The 20,409-nt window shown below is 35.4% G+C and overlaps 1 protein-coding gene across 2 annotated transcripts in view; it reads left to right on the forward strand.

Annotated features, from left to right (window-relative positions):
* The window catches only part of TET2 (tet methylcytosine dioxygenase 2), a 132,260-nt gene that overhangs the window by 25,689 nt on the left and 86,162 nt on the right, over nucleotides 1–20,409 (forward strand). The window contains exon 2 of one of the 2 annotated variants that reach the window (XM_025386546.1): nucleotides 18,475–18,601. In XM_025386546.1, coding sequence (XP_025242331.1) covers nucleotides 18,585–18,601 — 17 coding nt within the window. In that variant the 5' untranslated portion in view covers nucleotides 18,475–18,584. Of the gene's footprint in view, nucleotides 1–18,474; nucleotides 18,621–20,409 lie in introns of both variants that reach the window. The other variant, XM_025386547.1, reaches the window with a different exon arrangement.

Raw genomic sequence — 20,409 nt, forward strand, 5'->3', positions numbered from 1 at the left:
TGTGTTTGTGTATGTCTATTTGCAATGCATCACGGACCTTAAATAAATACAGTTGACCCTTGAATAACATGGAAGTTAAGAGCACCAACCCCCTGCACTGTCAAAAACCCACATGTAATTTTTGACTACCCATAAACTTAACTACTAATAGCCTGTTCTTGACTGGAAGCCCTGCTGATAACACACACAGTTGACTAACATGTATTTTCTATGATATGTATTATGTACTATATTCTTACAATAAACTGAGCTAGAGAAAAGAAACTGTTATTAAGAAAATCATAAGGTAACGAAAATATATTTACTATTTATTAAGTGGAAGTAGATAATCATAAAGGTCTTCATCCTTTGTTGTTTTCATCTTGAGTATGCTGAGGAAGAGGAGGAAAAGGATGGGTTGGTCTTGCTGTTCTAGGGGTGGCAGAAGTGGAAGAAAATTCACATATAAGCAGCCCATGCAGTTCAAACCTGTATTGTTTAAGGTCAACAGTATTTGTTACGTCGCATTTTGTAAGTGACCTTGTTTTTTTTTTCAATGAAAAAGAACAGTGTTCCATTCAAATGCCTGTATGTTTATGAGAAACATTTCAGAACTATGAAAGTTGAATTCAAGGTTTCTCTTGCAGATTGTTTGTATACTTTCTTTAATACAGAAAGTATTGTAATGTACATGTAATGTAATACAGAAAGTATATGTAATTTTGTCATATAATGAGAATACTAATGGTCTTAAGACTTGAAACTGATTAACTGATAAACTCTTTACGCAACTTAAAAAAAATATTTCGGTGAGGAAAGAGTATTCATCATAAGTATTCTAGTAGATGACATACTTTTGGTAATAAAATTGATATGGGCAGTTAACAGCATTTTCCAAGTTGGCTGTGCTGCTACTCTCTTATTATACAATGATACTATTTTTCAGAGCAGAAAGCAAATTAGTTTTATTTTTATAAACCAAATTTTAAATATCCCTTTAGAGAATAGAACATATGAAAAAGTATCTGCTTCTCAGACCTCTCAACAATATAAATTTTCTTCTTAAGAGGAAATTTATTCCTGCATGCCAACACAAAGGATAAAAAGTTTACCTGTCCTTAGTTTCTAAGAGGAAAATGTGCATAAAATTTCCATCCGCTGTGTGCCAGTTACCAAAATAAGTTCCTAGACTAATCTTTTAAGAAAAACTCAATCTTGGTTAGGCGTGGTGGCTCACGCCTGTAATCGCAGCACTTTGTGAGGCCAAGGTGGGCAGATCACGAGCTCAGGAGTTTGAGACCAGCCTAATCAGTATGGTGAAATGCTGTCTCTACTGAAAATACAAAAAAAAAAAAATTAGCTGGGCATGGTGGTGCGCACCTGTATTCCCAGCTACTTGGGAGGCTGAGGCAGGAAAATGGCTTGAACCCAGGAGGCGGAGGTTGCAGTGAGCTGAGATTGCACCACTGCACTCCAGCCTGGGCAAAAGAGGGAGACTCTGTCTCAAACAACAAAAAAGACTCAATCTTACTAAAAATCTGCAAATAAGAATGAGTCATTTTAGTCAGTAAAGGAAATAAAGAAATTCTAGTTTTGAAAATGACATAATTTGCTACAAGAATGCAAAGGTGATGACATGAGGATTTGCTGATTTGTTTTCTCTACTACTTAGCAAATGCAGACCAAGAACTCATTTATTCAAATATTTATTACATGGTAAATTACAACATTTATAAAATTAGGCTCATATTCTTAGGATTCCTGTTAAAAAAGTGACATATAAACAAGATTATAATCTAATGGAGATTAATATTGGTTGAGAAAAATCTTGAGACTTCTTGAAGACTTCAATTTAATAAAATATTGACTTAGGTAGATATATGTGAGGAAATATATGCATGCAAAAATGTTGTATATATTTCTTAAAAGAGTAGGTAGCAATGACTTCAAAGAACCATAGCAGTCCCTATCAACATATATATTAACAAAACAATTATAAACATGAACTTAGTATGCTAATTATATTTCTACCCAAAGCCTCAATTTGTTCTATAGCTATACTGTTCATATATAAATAAAATTTTAGGGGTATCAGAGGGAGTTAGAAAAGAGCAAATACATGTATGAATTTGATAAGCCTACCCCTTATTTGATAGATCTTAAAAGATATTTTATCACTGTGTTCTTCTAAAGAAATGTATTTGTACATTGCAAAACAACCCTTTTCGAGAACTAAACTATGCTTACAGATTTTCTTGCCACTATTATTTCCTAAAATGTATTTGGAATAGGAGATCAATATTTTTCTGGGATGACATATGGTTAAAAAGTAAAAAACGAAACAAAACAAAACAAAAAACTTAAAAAAAAAATACTGAGACTTTGGGTTTCAACCTGGCATGTAAGGAGCTTAGAAGCCACCACTCCATCCTAACAACAAGTAAAAAGCTGAATAAATTGGAAAATTAACGACTCTTCTTAGATCTGTCAGAAAAATGAGATTATAGGGCAAACAACTGCATCAGATATTAGAGAAGCAGACAGGTAGATATAAAGAATCACAACTTACTGGGGCAAAAACCTACAAGGAAAATTTTTGTGGGAACGAGTGCCAGGTAGGAAAACTTGAACCGTAACTGAAAAATTGCTCAGTGTGGGCAGTTGTTCAGTGTGGGCAAGTCGGAGGGTTAAAAACTCCAGGAGGACTCAGTTATGGAAGGACCTGTATTTTTGTGAGTTTAACCTCTAGGAGTGTTCACAGTGAATACTGGAGAAAATTCCCTAAGGGGAGAAGAAAAGGAACCATCTTGAAATATGTCAGAGCATTTTGTTGGACTCAAGCCTGCCCTCAAGTGAAACTATTTTATCAGGGCCTAAACTTTTGGGATTTTATAAGAGCCTAACCTCCCAAAGGGAAGGGAAATACCTAAGTTCAGCCCCCTTTTAGCTTTCCACATAGAGAAGGAAAATATGTAAGTGTAGACAACTCAAACCATCCTGTCCATGTTAGGGAGCCTAGGGGAACTGAGAACACTGGTGAAGTTCATAGTCCATGGGTAGTTTCACCACAGAGTGAGACCAAATCATAAGGCTAAAGAATGCTTCCCTTTCCCACACATTTTGCTATCATATTACTAAAAGCCTATTTACAGCAGTTTCTTTTACTGAGTATATCATGTCTGTCATTCAACCAAAAAATTATAAGGCATGCTAAGAGGCAGGAAATGCAGTTTGAAGACACTGAATAAGCATCAGAAGCAGAATCAAATATGGCAGTGACATTGGAATTATCAGACCAGAAACTTTTTAAAAAACTATGGTTAGTATGCTGAGGGATTTAAAAAAAATGACATACAAGAACAGATGAATAATGTAAATATGGAGATGGAAATTTTAGGAAAGAACCAAAGAGAAATGCCAAGTATCAAGCATAGTGTACAGAAATGATTAAAAATGCCTTTGATAGGCTCATAAGTAGATTGAACATAGCCGAAGAAAAAATCTTTGAAGTTAAGGATATGATAATAGGAACTTCAAAACTAAAATGCAAAGAGAAAAGAGACTGCGGAAAAAAAAAACCCAGAATATTCAAGAATTGCAAGGGAACTACAAAAGGTGTAATGTACATGTAATGGGCATACTAGAAAAAGAAAGGATTAGACGCAATATTTGAAGCAATAGTGTGTGAAAATCTCCCCCAGTTAATGTCAGACACCAAACTACTTCTCCAGAAAGCTCAGAGAACACCAGGCAGGATAAATGCCCCAAAACTACACATGGGCATATTATATTCAAACTTCAGAAAATCAAAGATTTAAAAAAAAAAAAATTGAAAGAATCCAGAAGGAAAAAACACCTATAGAGGAGCAAAAATAAGAATTTTATCTTACATATCCTCATAAACCATGCAAATAAGAGAGTAGAGTGAGACTTTGAAGATGTTGAAAGAAAAATCCAGCTCTTTACAATTCTGAACCTTGCAAAATTATCCATCAGAAGTTAAGAAATAAAGACTGTCTTAAAGAAACAAAATTTCAGGAATTTGTTGAAATTCAACAAATTGAATTTGGACACCCTTGAAAAAAATGTTTAAAGTTCTTTAGAGAGAGAGAAAATGATATAGGTTAGAAACTCAGATCCATGTAAGGAAAATAAAATTAGGGATATGGTAGTATTTCCCATCTTCATAAAGAAAATACACAATAACCTATAGCTTACATCATACTTAATTTTTAGAAACTCAAAGCTTTCCTGCTAAGATCGAGAACAAGATAAAGGTGTCTCCTCTTACCACTTTATTTCCTACTGGAAGTGCTACCTAGTGCAATAAGACAAGGGAAAGAAAAGGAAAAACATACAGATTCAGGAGGAAGAAATCAAACTGTCTTTGTTCACAGATGTCAGTTGTTTATATAGAACATCCGAAGGATTAGGAAAAAAAAAAAAGCTGGAATTAGTAAGTGATTATTGTAAGGTTACAGAATACAAATTTAATATAAAGAAAGCCAACCATTTTCCTATATACCAGCAATAAACAAGTGTAATTTGAATTAAAAACACATTACCATTTACATTAGCACCCCAAGTAATGAAATACTTTTGTATAAATCTAACAAAATATATACATGATCTATATGAAGAAAACTACAAAAGTCTAATGAAAGATACCAGTGAACTAAAGAATGAAGAGATGTTACGTGTTCATGGATAGGAAGGCTCAACATTGTCAAGATGTCAATTCTTCCCAACTTGATCTATAGATTTAGTGCAATGCCATTAAAAAACACAGCATGATGTTTTATGGATATCAACAAAAGGATTCTAAAGTTTATATGGAGAGGCAAAAGAGCGGAATAGCCAACTCAGTGTTTAAGGAGAACAACAAAGTCAGAGGACTGACACTACCTTATTTGAAAGCTTACTAGAAAGCTCAGATAATCAATGTAGTGGGTACTGGTGAAAGAATATTCAAATAGACCAATGGAATAGAATAAAGAGCCCAAAGAAACCCATATAAATATAATCAAATGATCTTTGACAAAGGAGGAAAGGCAATACAATGGAGCAAAGATGGGCTTTCAACAAATAATGCTAGAAAAACTACTCATTCACATACAACAACAAAATTTTTTTAAATCCAAAATGAGTATAAACACAGATCTTATACCCTTTGCAAAAATTAACTTGAATCATAGACCTAATGTAAAATGCAGAACTGTAAAACTCCCAGAAGATAACATAGAACAAAACCTAGATGACTTTGGTATGGCAGTGACATTTTTTAGATACAGCTCCAAAGGCACGATACATGAAGGAAATGATTGATAAGCTGGACTTAACTAAAATTTAAAACTTCTGCTCTTTGAAAGACAATATTAAGATAATGAGAAGACAAACCACTTCTGCTCTGTGAAAGACAGTATTAAGAGAATGAGAAGACAAGCTACAGATGGAAAAATTATTTGCAAAAGATACTTCTCATAAAGGACTATTGTCCACAGTGTGCAAACAACTCTTACAACTCAACAATTTGAAAATGAACAACCCAACTTTAAAAATGAGCAAAAAACCTGAACAGACACCTCACCGAAGAAGATACACAAGTGTCAAGTAAGCATATGAAAAGATGTTAAACATCAAACGTCATTAGGGTATTGGAAATTAAAACAACAATGAGATACCGCTATATACCTGTTAGAATGGCCAAAGTCAGAACACTGATGAAACCAAGTGCTGGTGAGAATGTGGAGCAACAGGAACCTTCATTCATTGCTAGTAAGAATTCAAAACGGTGTAGTCACTTTGGAAGACAATTTGGCAGTTTCTTACAAAACAAACATACTGTTACCGTATGGTTCAGCAATAACACTCCATGGTATGGACTTGAAAACTTATGTCCTGGCCAGGCATGGTAGCTCATGCCTGTAATTGCAGCACTTTGGGAGGCCGAGGCAGGTGGATCATTTGAGATCAGGAGTTACAAGACCAGCCTGGCCGTCATGGTGAAACCCCATCTCTACTAAAAATACAAAAAATTAGCTGGGCATGGCAGTGTGTGCCTGTAATCTCAGCTACTAGGGAGACTGAGACAGGAGAATCAATTGAACCCAGGAGGGGGAGGCTGCAGTGAGCTGAGATCGTGCCACTGCACTCCAGCCTGAGTGACAGAGCAGAACACCATCTCAGAAAAAAAAAAAAAAAAAAAAAAAAAAGCAAAAACAAAACTTATATCCACATAAAAACCTGCATATATTGTTAACAGCATTATATAATTGCCAAAACTTGGATGCTATCAAGATATCTTTTAATATGTGAGTAGATAAATAAACTATGGTACTTCCAGATGAAAGAGTATTATTCAGCACTAAGAAATGAGCTATCAAGTCATAAAAAGACATGGATGAAACTTAAATGCATATTATAAAGTGAAAGATGCTAATCCGAAAAGGCTAAATACTGTATGATTCCAACCACATGACATTCTGGAAAAGTCAAAATTATGGAGACAGTAAAAAGAGCAATGTTTTCCAGGATTTAGGAGGAGGGAGGAATGTATAGGCAAATTTTTAGAGCAGTGAAATGGATCTATATAATAATACAGTGGTAGATTCATGTCATTGTACATTTGTCCAGAAACCTAGAATGTAACCACCAATAGTGAACCCTAATGTAAACTATGGGCTTTGGGTATCAAAATGCATCAATGTAGGTTTATCAGTTGTAACAAATATACCACTCTGGTATGGGAGGTTGATAGTGGGGAAGGTTGTGGGTCTGTGGGGACAGGGGTATATGGGAACTTTCTACTGTTTCACTGTGAATCAATTTGACTATAAAGTTTATTAATGTTAAAAAATGTAGGCAATCTGAAAAAATGTTAATAAAAAAAAACTAGTTGAATGTATCAGTTCATTTTCACACTGCTATAAAGTACTGCCTGAGATTGAGTAATTAATAAAGGAAAGAGGTTTAATTGACTCACAGTTTAGCATGGCTGGGGAGGTCTCAGGAAACTTACAGTCATGGCAGAAGTCAACTTCACAAGGTGGCAGGAAGGAGAAATGAACACAGAAGCAACTACCAAACACTTATAAAACCATCAGATTTCATGAGAACTCACTATGATGAGAACAGCATGGGGGAAACCGCCCCCAGGATCCAATTACTTCCACCTGGTCTCTCCCTTGACACATGGGGATTATGGAGATTATGGGGATTATAATTCAAGATGAGATTTGGGTGGGGACATAAAGCCTAACCATATCAGTGATAAAAGTATGTCTTTTCTTTTATCGGGTGCTATAGTGTTTCATTTTGAGTTGTCTTTTTGACCTCCATTTTCCAATTTGGAGTTAGGAAAAATAACTTCGTCTCCTTCTTAATTGACCCACAACCTTGTTTGCAATGAAGAATCAACACAAATCTTTCATTAAAAGAAGTAGGGGAGGTGATCGGGATATCCCTTAGAGTCCATGGGCATCATTCAGTTGCCTTCATTCAATGCCAGTGATACTGCAAAGGCTACAAGGCAAATTCGTGTACCTACAGACAGATTCCATCCTTTTTCTCAAAGTATTCAAGATAAAAAATCTTGTTTAATTTTATGTGAGGATTTTTTTCACCATCCTCAAAAAATGAAAAATATCCTCTTCATTTGGGAAATGAGCGCTTATAATAGAAAGTAATTTGTAGTCAGCTGTTACACTTAGATGATTTGTGTCACCTCTGACATGCTTTTTGATAATGCATGACTTCATTCATAGCTCTAGGTGACCTGTGTACCCTGACCTGGCATAAACCTAGAGTATTAAGTCATTTCAGTGGCACATGTTTGAGGGAAGATTGACATCCCACTGGAAGACTATCTACAGTGAGATCCTCTAAAGCAGCTGCATTCCTAGTGAGGCACGATTAAGTTTATCCCACTATTAGGTTCTTCAGTATTACTTGTCTTGCCCAAGAGGAAAGTTTTTCTAGCATGCAGAGTATCTGGTTTTTAATGGCTACTGGGCTGAAATAAAATGTGTCTGCTAAGGGTTGTTCATTTGTCTGTCTCCCTGCTTTCACTGGTTTTTTCTTGGAGGTTGCAGTAGTTATGCCTTTCTGGTCAGCTGGCTGTTAACCTATCATAGAAATGACACTTTCACATCTCCAAGTGTAAGGAATTAGATGCTCCAGGCTTCACTTAGTTTCTCATCCAAAATCAATGACAAGACTTTCAGTATTGATTTCTCATGGCCTATGAACCTGAGTCAACTTGGCATGAAGGACTTTTCAGACAAGCTTCTTTAAACACAGAGTCAGTGGCTTCTTTTTGCCAAATTCTACTTTGCTCAGTGATAACATTAAAATGGTGATTTGATTCATTCCTGGTCTAAAAATACTTTCTCATATTCCAAAATCTTAATCATTAATACATGGAGGAAAATACAAATTCTTACATGCCTGTGCTTCTCTGCTGTTGTAGATATATGAAATATATACAAATGTGTTTTACAATTATTGAGTTCTTTTAAATTTTATCTTCTTTTGTTTTACTAGGAAGCAAAATTATGTTTATTTCAGAGCTTATTTACTGCATTTAGAATCTTATGACACTTAAAAATCTTTCTGAAATGTAAATATTCTCCATGATCTCCATGGTCACAAACAGTATTTCACATTCTAATTGATATTGCCCTTTTATCTTTTTTTTTTTTTTTTTTTTTTTCTTGGAGGCAGTCTCACTCTGTTGCCCAGGCTGGGTTGCAGAGGCACGATCTTGGCTCACTGCAACCTCCACCTCCCGGGTTTAAGCGATTCTCCTGCCTCAGCCTCCTGAATAGCTGGAATTACAGGCACGTGCCACCACACCTGGCTCATTTTGTGTTTTTAGTAGACACAGGGTTTCACAATGTTGGCCAGACTGGTCTCGAACTCCTGACCTCAGGTGATCCACCCACTGCAGGCTCCCAAAGTGTTGGGATTACAGGTGTGAGCCACTGTGCCTGGCCCTTTTCTCATTCTTTTAACTCAGATCCTCAAATTTATCCCTCCATGTGAAGTTGCCTTCCCTAATTATGTACTGTCCTAGTTTAATCTTTATTCCTTGTTTGCCTCTATAAAACCAAGTTGAAAAATAGTCTCTGATTCTATAAATCATCACTCTTATGCTCATTTATATTTCTATCTCGAATATTTTAAAGCCTTTAACAAAGTTTCTACTATGCAGTCTCCCTTTCTAAGCTACGATCTGTATGCTTCTTGGCCATGTCTTTTATTATTGTGTGTGTTTGTCTTTGTGTGTGTCTGTATGGTAGTGGTTTGTAAATTCTCCATTTAGTCACAATATGCTTTTGGAGGATTTTCCTTCTCCTGGGAATTTCTTGATGATTTTTATTTTGTCATGTGATGACGAATGTATGTCAAAGCACCATTGCAGAAATAGTGCTTTTCTATTTACTTGCACTCTTCCATCTTAGAAGAGCTGGTGATAGACAACCATCTCTTCTTTTATCTTGGTTTCTACAACACAGAGGTTGCTAAGCGACTTTAATCCCTTTTAACACAGGACAATCAACAACAACAAATTCCTGCTTTCTTTAGATTCAGATATTTCACTTAGAAAATCTAGCAAATAAAAAAATGGTTTAAAACTTTTTATTAATGTGTAATTCTCTACAATCTCACATCTGCAACATTGCCCTAAATATTTTTTACTTATGCTGCTGTTTCTTGAGCATTATGATATGCTTATTCATAAGCAGTCAACTTGTAAGTAGCAATAGTGTACCTACCCCCTTCTAGGAAATTGAAGATGTGAAAATCCAGTTTAATATGATAATGACAGTTACTTTGATGAAAAATATGTCACAATTTGTTGTAAAAATACTCATTTGAGTTTCTGATTCATTTATATCACCCTCCAAACTTAAGTATGATTGAATTTATAGCTTTTTATACTACTTTATTTAGGGAGAAGTGTATTTAAATTATGTTATCTTGGTTATTACTTGAAAGTTCAACCTCATACCTTCATTTTTATATAATTTTAATATTATGAAAATATTTTATGTAATTTTATGTATAATTCAAAAACATTTTTAAATATTGCATCTTTAAATTTTAATTTCTTTTATCAAATTTTCCCCATCATTTGTTCTCTACTACAGCCAAAGTTAATAGTTACATTTTTTTCCAGTGACAAATGGTAGATTTGCAAAGACTTGTAACAGTTGCTTAATACTTTTTTTTATCCCTTATTTAAGAATCATGCAAACAACTGGAGCTGATAGGCAGCAGGTGCACATGAGTGTGGCTGTGCTGATGGTTACTGAAAGATTTCCAAGGTAGCTAGTAATTCTGCTACCCTAAGCCACTATAGCTCCTTCCCCATTACTCCCTGGGTCTACCCACAATCCTGCAGCTAGAATAATAAATGGCATGTAGGTTCCTCTAGGATCCTCCTCCAGCACTATGTCCCATGCCTTGACATATGAGCTGTTAAATATTTTGATTATCACTCCTGTGTGGCAAGAGAGACATCTATTTGTCATAACTTGATGTTTACTAAACTGCTTTTAAGAATACCTATGATAAAAGTAGACACTTGCAGTTTTGCAGAATGCATAGTTTGTTTTTAACAAACCAGGTAAATATAACTGCAGAGTTTTCCTGTATGTTTTGAAATATTTTAAAAAGTATTTTTTATTTGCCTTTCTATTAGAAGTAAAATTAGATAAAAATTTCCTTGTTTCAATTTTTAGATGAAAATTAGAGAATATTGTTAATGAAGGAATTTTTTTTTAAATAGTGGCTGATCAAATGTCAGCAATTTTATACTATAGTGTAAAATTTTATTTTGTAGTTGGCCATCCCATTAAGCGTTAGAATTTTTATAATTGATCCTTTGATATTTATATTGATGATATTAATGTAATGTCTTTAAACCTTAGCTCATGTAGGTCATGTGACTTAAAGCATCCTTAGATGATGATATTATTTGGGCTATAAATAATTTATAACATAAGTGATTTAAAAATTCATTCTTTCCATCCATTTTTAAGAAACTATAAGGTAGGGTTCATGTGTACCTAATACTTATCACCCAAAAATAGGAAAAATGAAATCCTTTTAAAAATATCTGGGTTAATGTTATAGATTGGAAGCAGTTTTTAAAATGCACTTAAAGTCTACCAGTTTATTGATCCTCAATCTATGTGTGTTTTAAATGGATGCAATTAGCAGTTCAATCTAAGAGAACCATGGTAGTAGACTCATTACCCCCAAGAAACCATTGCATCATTTTGTAATATGAAATTACTAAATATAAGGAATAGAATATATATTGTAAAAATTCCTTTGGAATCAATAATAAGCATTGTGGCTATCAGTTATAGTTATATATTACAATGTAAAGGATATCCTTTTATAAACTTAATATCACACAAGTAGACTTAAATTAGAATAATTCCATTAATATAATTTTGCTTGTGTTTTTATACCTATTCATTTGTTCAATAACTCTTTTTCCTATATATATATTTTTATCTCAAATTCGATAGTATCTAAATCATGGAATGATGAAACCTTAAAGCTGGGTTGGAACAGAAATAATACAATTTAACATCTTACAGGCTCTCTAGTCCTCGGTTTCCTTAAGTGATCAGCTCAAGATCATGAAGTTATGGAGGATTAGAGTCAGAATTAGAACCTGAGATTAGTGTATACTTTGTTAACTCTTCTACAGCCTACCCCCTTAGTTTGCCTATGGGTTTATGGAAGTTACAGGAGAGACATTCTGAGATTCAGCTAAAAACCTAGCTCCCAATATAATTCATTGTCCTGCAATCAGCCACACAAATACAATTACAAATACTTGAAGTTCTTTGTGTGAAGAAAAAGAAAATGACTAATAAAGCATTCAAATCAATGCAAGTTACCTTTCTTTGCCCCTTTCTTCCCCTTTCACTCCTTTCTTCTCTTATAGTACTTAAAATTTCTAGTGGGGATCTCTAAAATGCCTGAATGTTAGGAATGGTAAGTGTATTGTAGAGAATTATATTTTCTATTTTAGTGAATGAAAAATAAACCATACCCTTAAGAAGCTTTTCAAAGTTAAGATTTTGAGCACACCCTTCATTGGCCCAGTCTCTGACCAGTGAGGTCAAGTATTAGCAAGTGTCAGAATGTCATGTAAAAGTTTGTGTTTCAGATGCGGAATTTCTTTTGCTTTTTGTGTGTGATGTTTATACGGTATTTTCTTCTGATGTGTTTTCCATCTTGGTTTTTAAAAATAACTATTATTTTAAAAAATATTCCCTCATAACTTCTTTTATTTTTGGAAACTATATAAATTGATCTGATAATCTATACACAACGCCTTGTGACTTTATACCTGTACCTCTCATGTTCCAGTGTTTGGTTCTTAAATAATAACTTTGTGTAATGGAAATACTGTGTTAAATAGTTTATAACTGGTGGTTGATATTTCAGCCTTGTTTGGCAATTGTAGTTATATAAAGACTGTTGATTAGAAACAATCTCATATGGTGTATACTTGTTTTTATCTTCATGGAATTTGTTCTGCAAACACTTTCTGAGATCTTCACTGGGAGCCACCACTTTGTCTATGTTAGGAGGAGCAGGAAGTGAATACATTTAAGGTCTTTAATTTTCTTCTTAAAACTTTGTCTACCGTAGTGGTTTTTTAAAATGTTAACAGGAGAATAGCCATCACTGCCAAGTAGCTGACATTCTGAAATAGCACTTCCCTTTAGGCACTGCACAGTTGGGATCATTTACTTGCAGAGAGAGGTAGGTGTGTGTGTGTGTGTGTGTGTGTGTGTGTGTGTATGTATGTATGTATGTGTGTACACATGTGTATAAGAATAAGAGAACTACTTTGTGGGCATATCCTGCTGAAGTGAGTAACGTGCTGTTTAGTGAACTCCAGTCTGACCCCATTTAAACCTGGAGGAGAATCACATCAAGCAGAGAAGCAGCCAAGACAGCATTTCAACAGGAAGGAAACATCTATTACTGGGGCTTTGAAGAAACATGCCATGAAGGTGTACTAATATCACAAAGGGAAGGGAAGGACTAAATCCAGCATGATAAACAAAGCCCCTTGTTTTTAACGGAAGCGTTTGATGATGTTTGATCAGTGGTGGATCTATCTCTTGAAAGGAAAATGCATATAAAACCCAAATGGAGGATTCCTATGTAAGGTGCCTAGCTTGTAATGATATATTCATGTTTATAGGTAGAGTGGTTTTTAGAGAGGAGGTTGGGTTTTTTTTTTTTTCCATTTTTCATCTTTCAGAAAGAAAACTTGTCTGTTTCTAGGCTTTGAAATATAAAATTACTTACCTTTCACCAGAATGAAATGTTTCATTGAATCTCCTACAAGCTTGTGGAGGGCATGAAGCGTGTTGAATAAGAGCACAGGCTCTGGAGGCCCTGCCACCTGCAAAGGTGTGCTAAGGTAAACAATTGATAGTATTTTGAAAATTAAATGACTTAGAATGCATTCAATAAATTTTAGCTATTGTCTTGTTTTTTCTAAATCTATTTGGAAAATATTGCAGATAAAGTATATAATACCTTTCTAAAACACAGTGAGGCTGGGCGCGGTGGCTCACGCCTGTAATCCCAACACTTTGGGAGGCCGAGGCGGGCGGATCATGAGGTCAGGAGATCGAGACCATCTTGGCTAACACGGTGAAATCCCATCTCTACTAAAAGTACAAAACTTAGTTGGGCGTGGTGGCGGGCACCTGTAGTCCCAGCTACTCAGGAGGCCGAGGCAGGAGAATGGCATGAACAGGGAGGCGGAGCTTGCAAAGAGCCAAGATCATACCACTGCACTCCAGCCAGGGGGACAGAGCGAGACTCTGTCTCAAAAAATAAATAAATAAATAAATAATAAATAAATAAAAATAAAACAGTGAATAGTTTATAAAGATAAAATAGAATAGGCTTCAATTTAGGGAACAAAGGAAAATATATTTAAGAATGATATTATGCTCAAAATGATTACAACTTTGATGGTGAAGTATATTTTATTCAATTAAAAATGTAGCTATGCCTGGGCATGGTTGCTCACGCCTGTAATCCCAGCACTTTGGAAGGCCAACGCAGGTGGATCACTTGAGCTCAGGAGTTCGAGACCTGCCTGGGCAACATAGTGAGACCTCATCTCTACAAAAAGTACACAAAAAATGTGCTGGGTGTGGTGGTACATGCCTGTAGTCCTAGCCACTTGGGAGACTGAGATGGAAGGATAGCTTCAATCTGGGAGGTCAAGGCTGCAGTGAGCCATGATTGTGCCACTGCACTTGAGCCTGGGTGACAGAGCAAGACCCTGTCTCAGGAAAACAAACTAAAAAAACAAAACAGTAGATATGTGTGTGGAAATGAGAACATTTAAATGTGCTCATTGGCTTAGTTTTTTTTTTTTTTAACCCTCTTCATGGCCCTTTTCTTAACCTCTGTCTTCAGCAGTTACCCTTCATATGTTTGTTCTGTTTTATCTTCCAAGTGCTTTTTTTATAACTTTCAATATATCATGGCGGAAGGAAAACTCAATGTATAAGCTGAGTGTATTTTGCATTTTCTTTGAGAATTTTTTTTTTTTTTTTTTTTTGTGAAGTGGAGTCTCACTCTGTCACCCAGACTGGAGTGCAGTGGTACGATCTCAGCTCTCAGCTCACTGCAACCTCTGCCTCCTGGGTTCAAGTGATTCTCCTGCCTCAGCCTCCCAAGTAGCTGGGACTACAGGCTTGCACCACCATGCCTGGTTAATTTTTATATTTTTAGAAGAGACGGGGTTTCATCATGTTGGCTATGCATGTCTCGAACTCCTGACCTCAAGTGATCCACCCACCTTGGCCTCCCAAAGTGCTGGGATTGCAGGCATGAGCCACCACTGCTCAGCTTCATGATCCAAAATAGCCTCATTAAGCTTCTCTTTCAAAACATGTGTATAAGCCTGTGAGTCATCACTGTATTTATTCCTGAATATTATCATATTGGAGACTTTTCAAAGCTGAACAAAGCCAGAATTATTGGCTACTGAGGAACTATATTCTAGCAAGAGACTATTCTATTTGTTGGGGATCACCTCTTTTTACTAAAGGGGACTGTTTTGGGCAAATAAAACTAGAATTCATGGTTTCTCCTTGATAGTTTGCCAGCTTGATTCCCAGCCAGCCAGATAACTGCTGATAGTGACACTCATGTCCTCTAGGACTCCCAATCTTGTGCCAGCTCAGAGAAGGAAATCCCCCTAGAACTGCTCACATCATTCCCAGAACCACAAGCACCACCTTAGTATAGTTAAAAATGTGATACCAACTCAAATTCTGATAAAAACAAGTACTATAAAGCTGAATAAAGATATATTTTTTACTTTTGAAGTTTTGTTTTACTATTTTAAACAGAAAACAGAAGGTAAAAACTCCTCTGCCTTCCTCAGTGTTTGGTTTATCAGTTGCTGAACTCAGATTTAAGAGTCTAATCATATACAGGCAATAACCCTCTTCTAATCTTAATAATGTTTCTTTGATCATTTCTTTCAAAAGAAAAAGAAAATACCTATTGACTCCAACCCTGACCTCCTGTACTTCACCTGCCTGATGAATATTTCTTTGGAATACTAAGGTTTTTCAAATGCATCATGTCAAGAATTTATTTTGTCATTTCAGATTCCTTTCTAGAATTATCTATTTATCTGATTAATACCATCATTCTTCCAGACAACCAACCTCAAAAGCTTTATCACTATAATTGAATCATTCTTTTTTCTCCCTACATTAAAAATGTTACTAAATGTCATTCATTTCTTTATCAGTAATATTTCTGTTTGATCATTTTATTTTATTTATTCTGCCACCCTCTTATTCCAACTATCACTTATACTTGAGTACTGCAATAAGCCAATATCTTGCATATGATTATTTATAACACCTAAATCTTCTACCACTTCACACTCACTGGGATGGATATAATTTTTAAAACATATAATAACAGATGTTAGTGAGGATGTGGAAAAATTGGAACCCTGACACATTGCTAGTAGAATGTAAAAAGGTGCAGCCACTTTGCAAAACAGCTTGGCCGTTCATCAAAAGATTAAGCATGGAATTACCATAAGACCCAGTAGTTTCACTCTTAGGGATACCACTCTCAAGAGAATTGAAAACATATGCCCACACAACAACTTATAAACATTATATATCCATGTTTGTTGCAGCATTATTCACGATAACCTAAAGGTAGAAGCAACCCAAATGCTTACAGATGGATTAATGGATAAACAGAATGTGGTATAGACATACAATGGACTATTAAAGAGGGAGAAAATTCTCACACATGCGAGAAAATGGATGGATCTTGTATACTTTATGCTAAGCAGAATAAGCCAATCACACAAGGAAAAATATTATATGATTCCACTTGCATGAGGTACTTAGAATTGTCAAATTCATAGAGGCATACAGTAGAATAATGATTGCCAGGGCCTAGGAGGAGGAGCAAATAGGAATTTATTGTTTAATGAGCATAGAATTTCTGTTTAGGAAGATGAAGAAGTTCTGGAGATGGGTGGCAGTGATGGTTGCACAGCAATGTGAATGTACTTAATGCCACAGAATAGTATACTTAAATATGGTTTGAATGGCAAACTTTATGTTACATATATTTTATCACAATTTAAAAGTTTGAAGTGAATATCCAAAGAAGCATTATCTATGAGGCTAAAAGTAGAAGTAACCCAAAAGTCCATCATTGATAGCTAAAGGAAATATGGTATATCAATACAATAGAATATTAGTCATAAAAAGGAATAAAGTACAGACCCATGCTACAACACAGATGCACCTTAAAAACATTAAGTGAAGGAAACCAGACATAAAAGGCCAAATTTTGTATAATTTCATATATATAAAGTCGTTCAAAATAGGAAAACCCATAGAGACTGAAAGTTGATTACTGGTCACCAAGGCCCAGGGGAGGAATGAATGAAAACTGGCTCCTAATGGGTACTGGGTTTTTTGGGGGGAAGGTGACAGAGTGATGAAAATATTGTAGAATTTGATAGTAATGATACGTGACAGCAGCATAATTTTTTTAATATAGTAAAACCCACTGACTCATATTCTTTACAAGGATGTATTTTATGGTATGTGAATTATATCTCAAAACACCCCTTAAATCTTAACATATGACTTTTATGATGCCATGGTTCTAAAAAAACAACATGTCCCAGTCTCAGCTTACTATTTCTAGGCATGTGACTTTGAGAAAAAATTAAGAGACCTCCCTTCTTACTCTGTAAAATGGGAGTAATAATGATGATGATGATGATAATGATGATAATGATCTCACCAGAATTTTTTGAGTGGTAAATGAGGTAACACATATAGTGCATCTAGAATAGTGTCTAGCATTTACCAAGAACCGCTGGAACCTGAGCTTCAACAGCTTCCAATACTATTCCAGATACTATTTCAGGATATTCCAATACTGTTTCCATATATTCAGGAAAATGGACCAACTCCTTTAGCCATTTTATCAAAACTCTTTAGATTCTGTTTCAAATCGGTCTTTCCAAATTCTTCTTATGCGTCTTTGTAGACACTCTGCAGTCAGAGAGAGCTTTTTAATCTCCTCCAGTTTGCTGCAGCTGTATCTTTGCCTCAAAACAATGCTTTCTCCCTGTTCCTCTTTTCTCACTGCCCTTGGAACTCAGTGAACTTCTCTTATGTTTTTAACCTACTCCCTTGTTTCAGTGCATAGTCATTTCCACTTATTTGTAGCACCCAATATTTTTACTACATCTTTGCCAATTAAGTCTTACTTGGGTTATGTTTTTAAAGGAGGTATCTTATTGGGTGGTCCTTTTAAAGTATATGTCCAGTCTCTCCAGCTAAATTAAAACCCTTGAGCACAGAGACCACATGTTATAATGTTTTACCTTTTCCATTGCACTTAGCATATTACCTTGACATGGCATATACTGAATGAATACTTGCTATTTATGAGTTTAGTTAGTGCCACATCTTATGAAGTACAGGGACTTAATGATTCTCAATCCTGACTTCATCTTAAAGTCACCTGGAGAAAAAAGTTTCCTCTTAGCTCAAGTCAGAATCTCAGCAAAATCCTCAGCTTCGTACCTAGGTGATACTCTTGTAAGCCACACTGTGAACCACTGTATTCAACAGATGAAGTAACATAAGCCACTGGCCTTAAGCTTCATTGATTATTGCGGTGAAGATGTGAAGACTAAAGATGCTTTGGGCATTTCAAATGCTCTACAAATATTAGAATTTTATTATGGTACATTTAAGAGTGTCATTGCTTTGAGAAAGATCCTCTAAGTTTTTTAACAGCCACTGTGTAATGGAAATATCCAATTATAGGTATCTAAAACCTTTAAAACTCTTTATATCAGGTGTATATACCCTGTTCCTTTTTGCTAACTTAAAAATGTTCAAACTCTGTCTTCTCTAGGCTGGCAAACATTCAGCAGCACACCCTCTCAAGATTGTTTACTTGCCTTTGCTCCTGTTGAGTTACGACGCTTGGATGCAGGAGATGGGCTCAGCAGCAGCCAACAGGACATGATCCAGGAAGAGCAGTAAGGGACTGAGCTGCTGGTAAGACAGTGGAGACAGTTGACGCTTGTTTGTCAAGTATAAATTTATTCCTAATTTAATGGTTAATCTCTCTCCCAAACTTCAACTCCAAGTCATCCTACACCCTCTCAAATATTTTCTTTGTTGTCTATGCTTATGACACATGGATTAGATTGTTAAGATTTGTGAATTTGCTAAAGTGATGTGCTGACTTATGTATAGCTGTATTTTTCTGGAGATAGATTTTTATCAATTCTCAATGTCTATGGAGTTTTTAAAAAGAGGTAAGGATTATTCAAATAGAACTATAAACATGAGAAAATGTGATATCTATAACCAGTTGTTACAGTATTTATCTCCTCCATTTTGATTCACTTGTAACCACTTTGTCTCAATCTTGTTAAGGACCAAATAAATAGTATTTGTGGTTACTTGCTGACCTGACAAGTGAGTACCTCCTGCATCTGGCTAGTCAGTCATGTGACAATTGGGTGCCATAGAACTAGCAGAGAACTAAATTATGGAATGGCAGATCTCAGGAACAACTATGTGATTTTACATATGGTTTGTTTTTAATAGATAGAGACAGAGTCTGGCTATGTTGCTCAGGCAGCTCTCAAACTCCTGGGTTCAAGCCGTCATCCTGCCTTAGCCTCTTAAGGAGCTGGGATTACAGGTGCATGTCCCCAGGTCCAGTTCATATGATTTTCTGAAAATACAAAAGAAAGAGGGAGACACAAAATACTTTTTAAAATCATGTTCTTATAATTATCTTAATAAAAATCAATTAGCTCTGAATGCCATGACCTGCTGAGTGTCCCAACCTAAGGGTTGCCAGACCATTTTCTCATATATGCATGTGTAGAAGTAGGGAACTAATATATTTTTGTCTAAAATGTTTAAAATGAAGATGAGACTGAATTGTACAATATATAATTTTGCCTGTGCTACATAAGCCAGTTAAAATTATAGAGACATTGCAGGAAAGAATCTGGATTAGGTAGAAAAAAGGAAGAATTAGGCTTTTTTTTTTTTTTTTTTTTTTGGTCTATAACCCTTTTAGTAGGTAATTGAGCTTCAGTTTCACTACATCTTATTTATGCATTCAGCATAACAAATATTCTAATAAGCCTTTATAGCTCTAATCTCTACCTTACTGCAGACACCTGAGGATATAAGTATCCACTCTGCCACTTGATATTTCTTAGAGACTGTCCTGGTGCTGAGAAATTCTTTCCAGGGTGTCCTCAGTTAAACTCCCATGATTCCTGGATGTTGCCATTTTCAAGACACAGGGCAAGCGCATCTGTCTAGATTACCTCTCTACCCTGGGAATTTTAAGTCACTCTGTGAGGGAAAGAGAACTCAGTATAGTAGTAACTCTCAGAATGAAAATTTTCCCCTTGCATGTTAATATTTTTAGAGTAATCATTGTCACTGAAAATAGACTTCCTCTTTCCCCTCTCATGCTGGAAAATGTTAGGTAATTATGAATAAAGCATTCTTTACTTTCCCCCTCCTCCCTTGATGATTGCTTTACCTCACTCTGTGAGAACTGTGACTACTCATTCTGCTCTTGTCTTTTACATGAGAACTGAGAACTCATTTTTAAGATGGAATTTTTACTCCTTAATGAAGTCATAACATTAGTCAGAAGATTTTCTCTTCTTGAACGTTAAGCCTGGGTAAGGAATAAAGTGCAGAAGTTTATGGAACATTATAAGATAACTTACACAAAAAAGAGGACAACAAATTAAAGTATTAGCCACTGGGGGAAAAAGTTTTACAGGTAGCTGTCTGAGGAGTTCTT

Source organism: Theropithecus gelada, chromosome 5, assembly GCF_003255815.1.
Source record: "Theropithecus gelada isolate Dixy chromosome 5, Tgel_1.0, whole genome shotgun sequence".
Classification (NCBI taxonomy): Eukaryota; Metazoa; Chordata; class Mammalia; order Primates; family Cercopithecidae; genus Theropithecus; species Theropithecus gelada.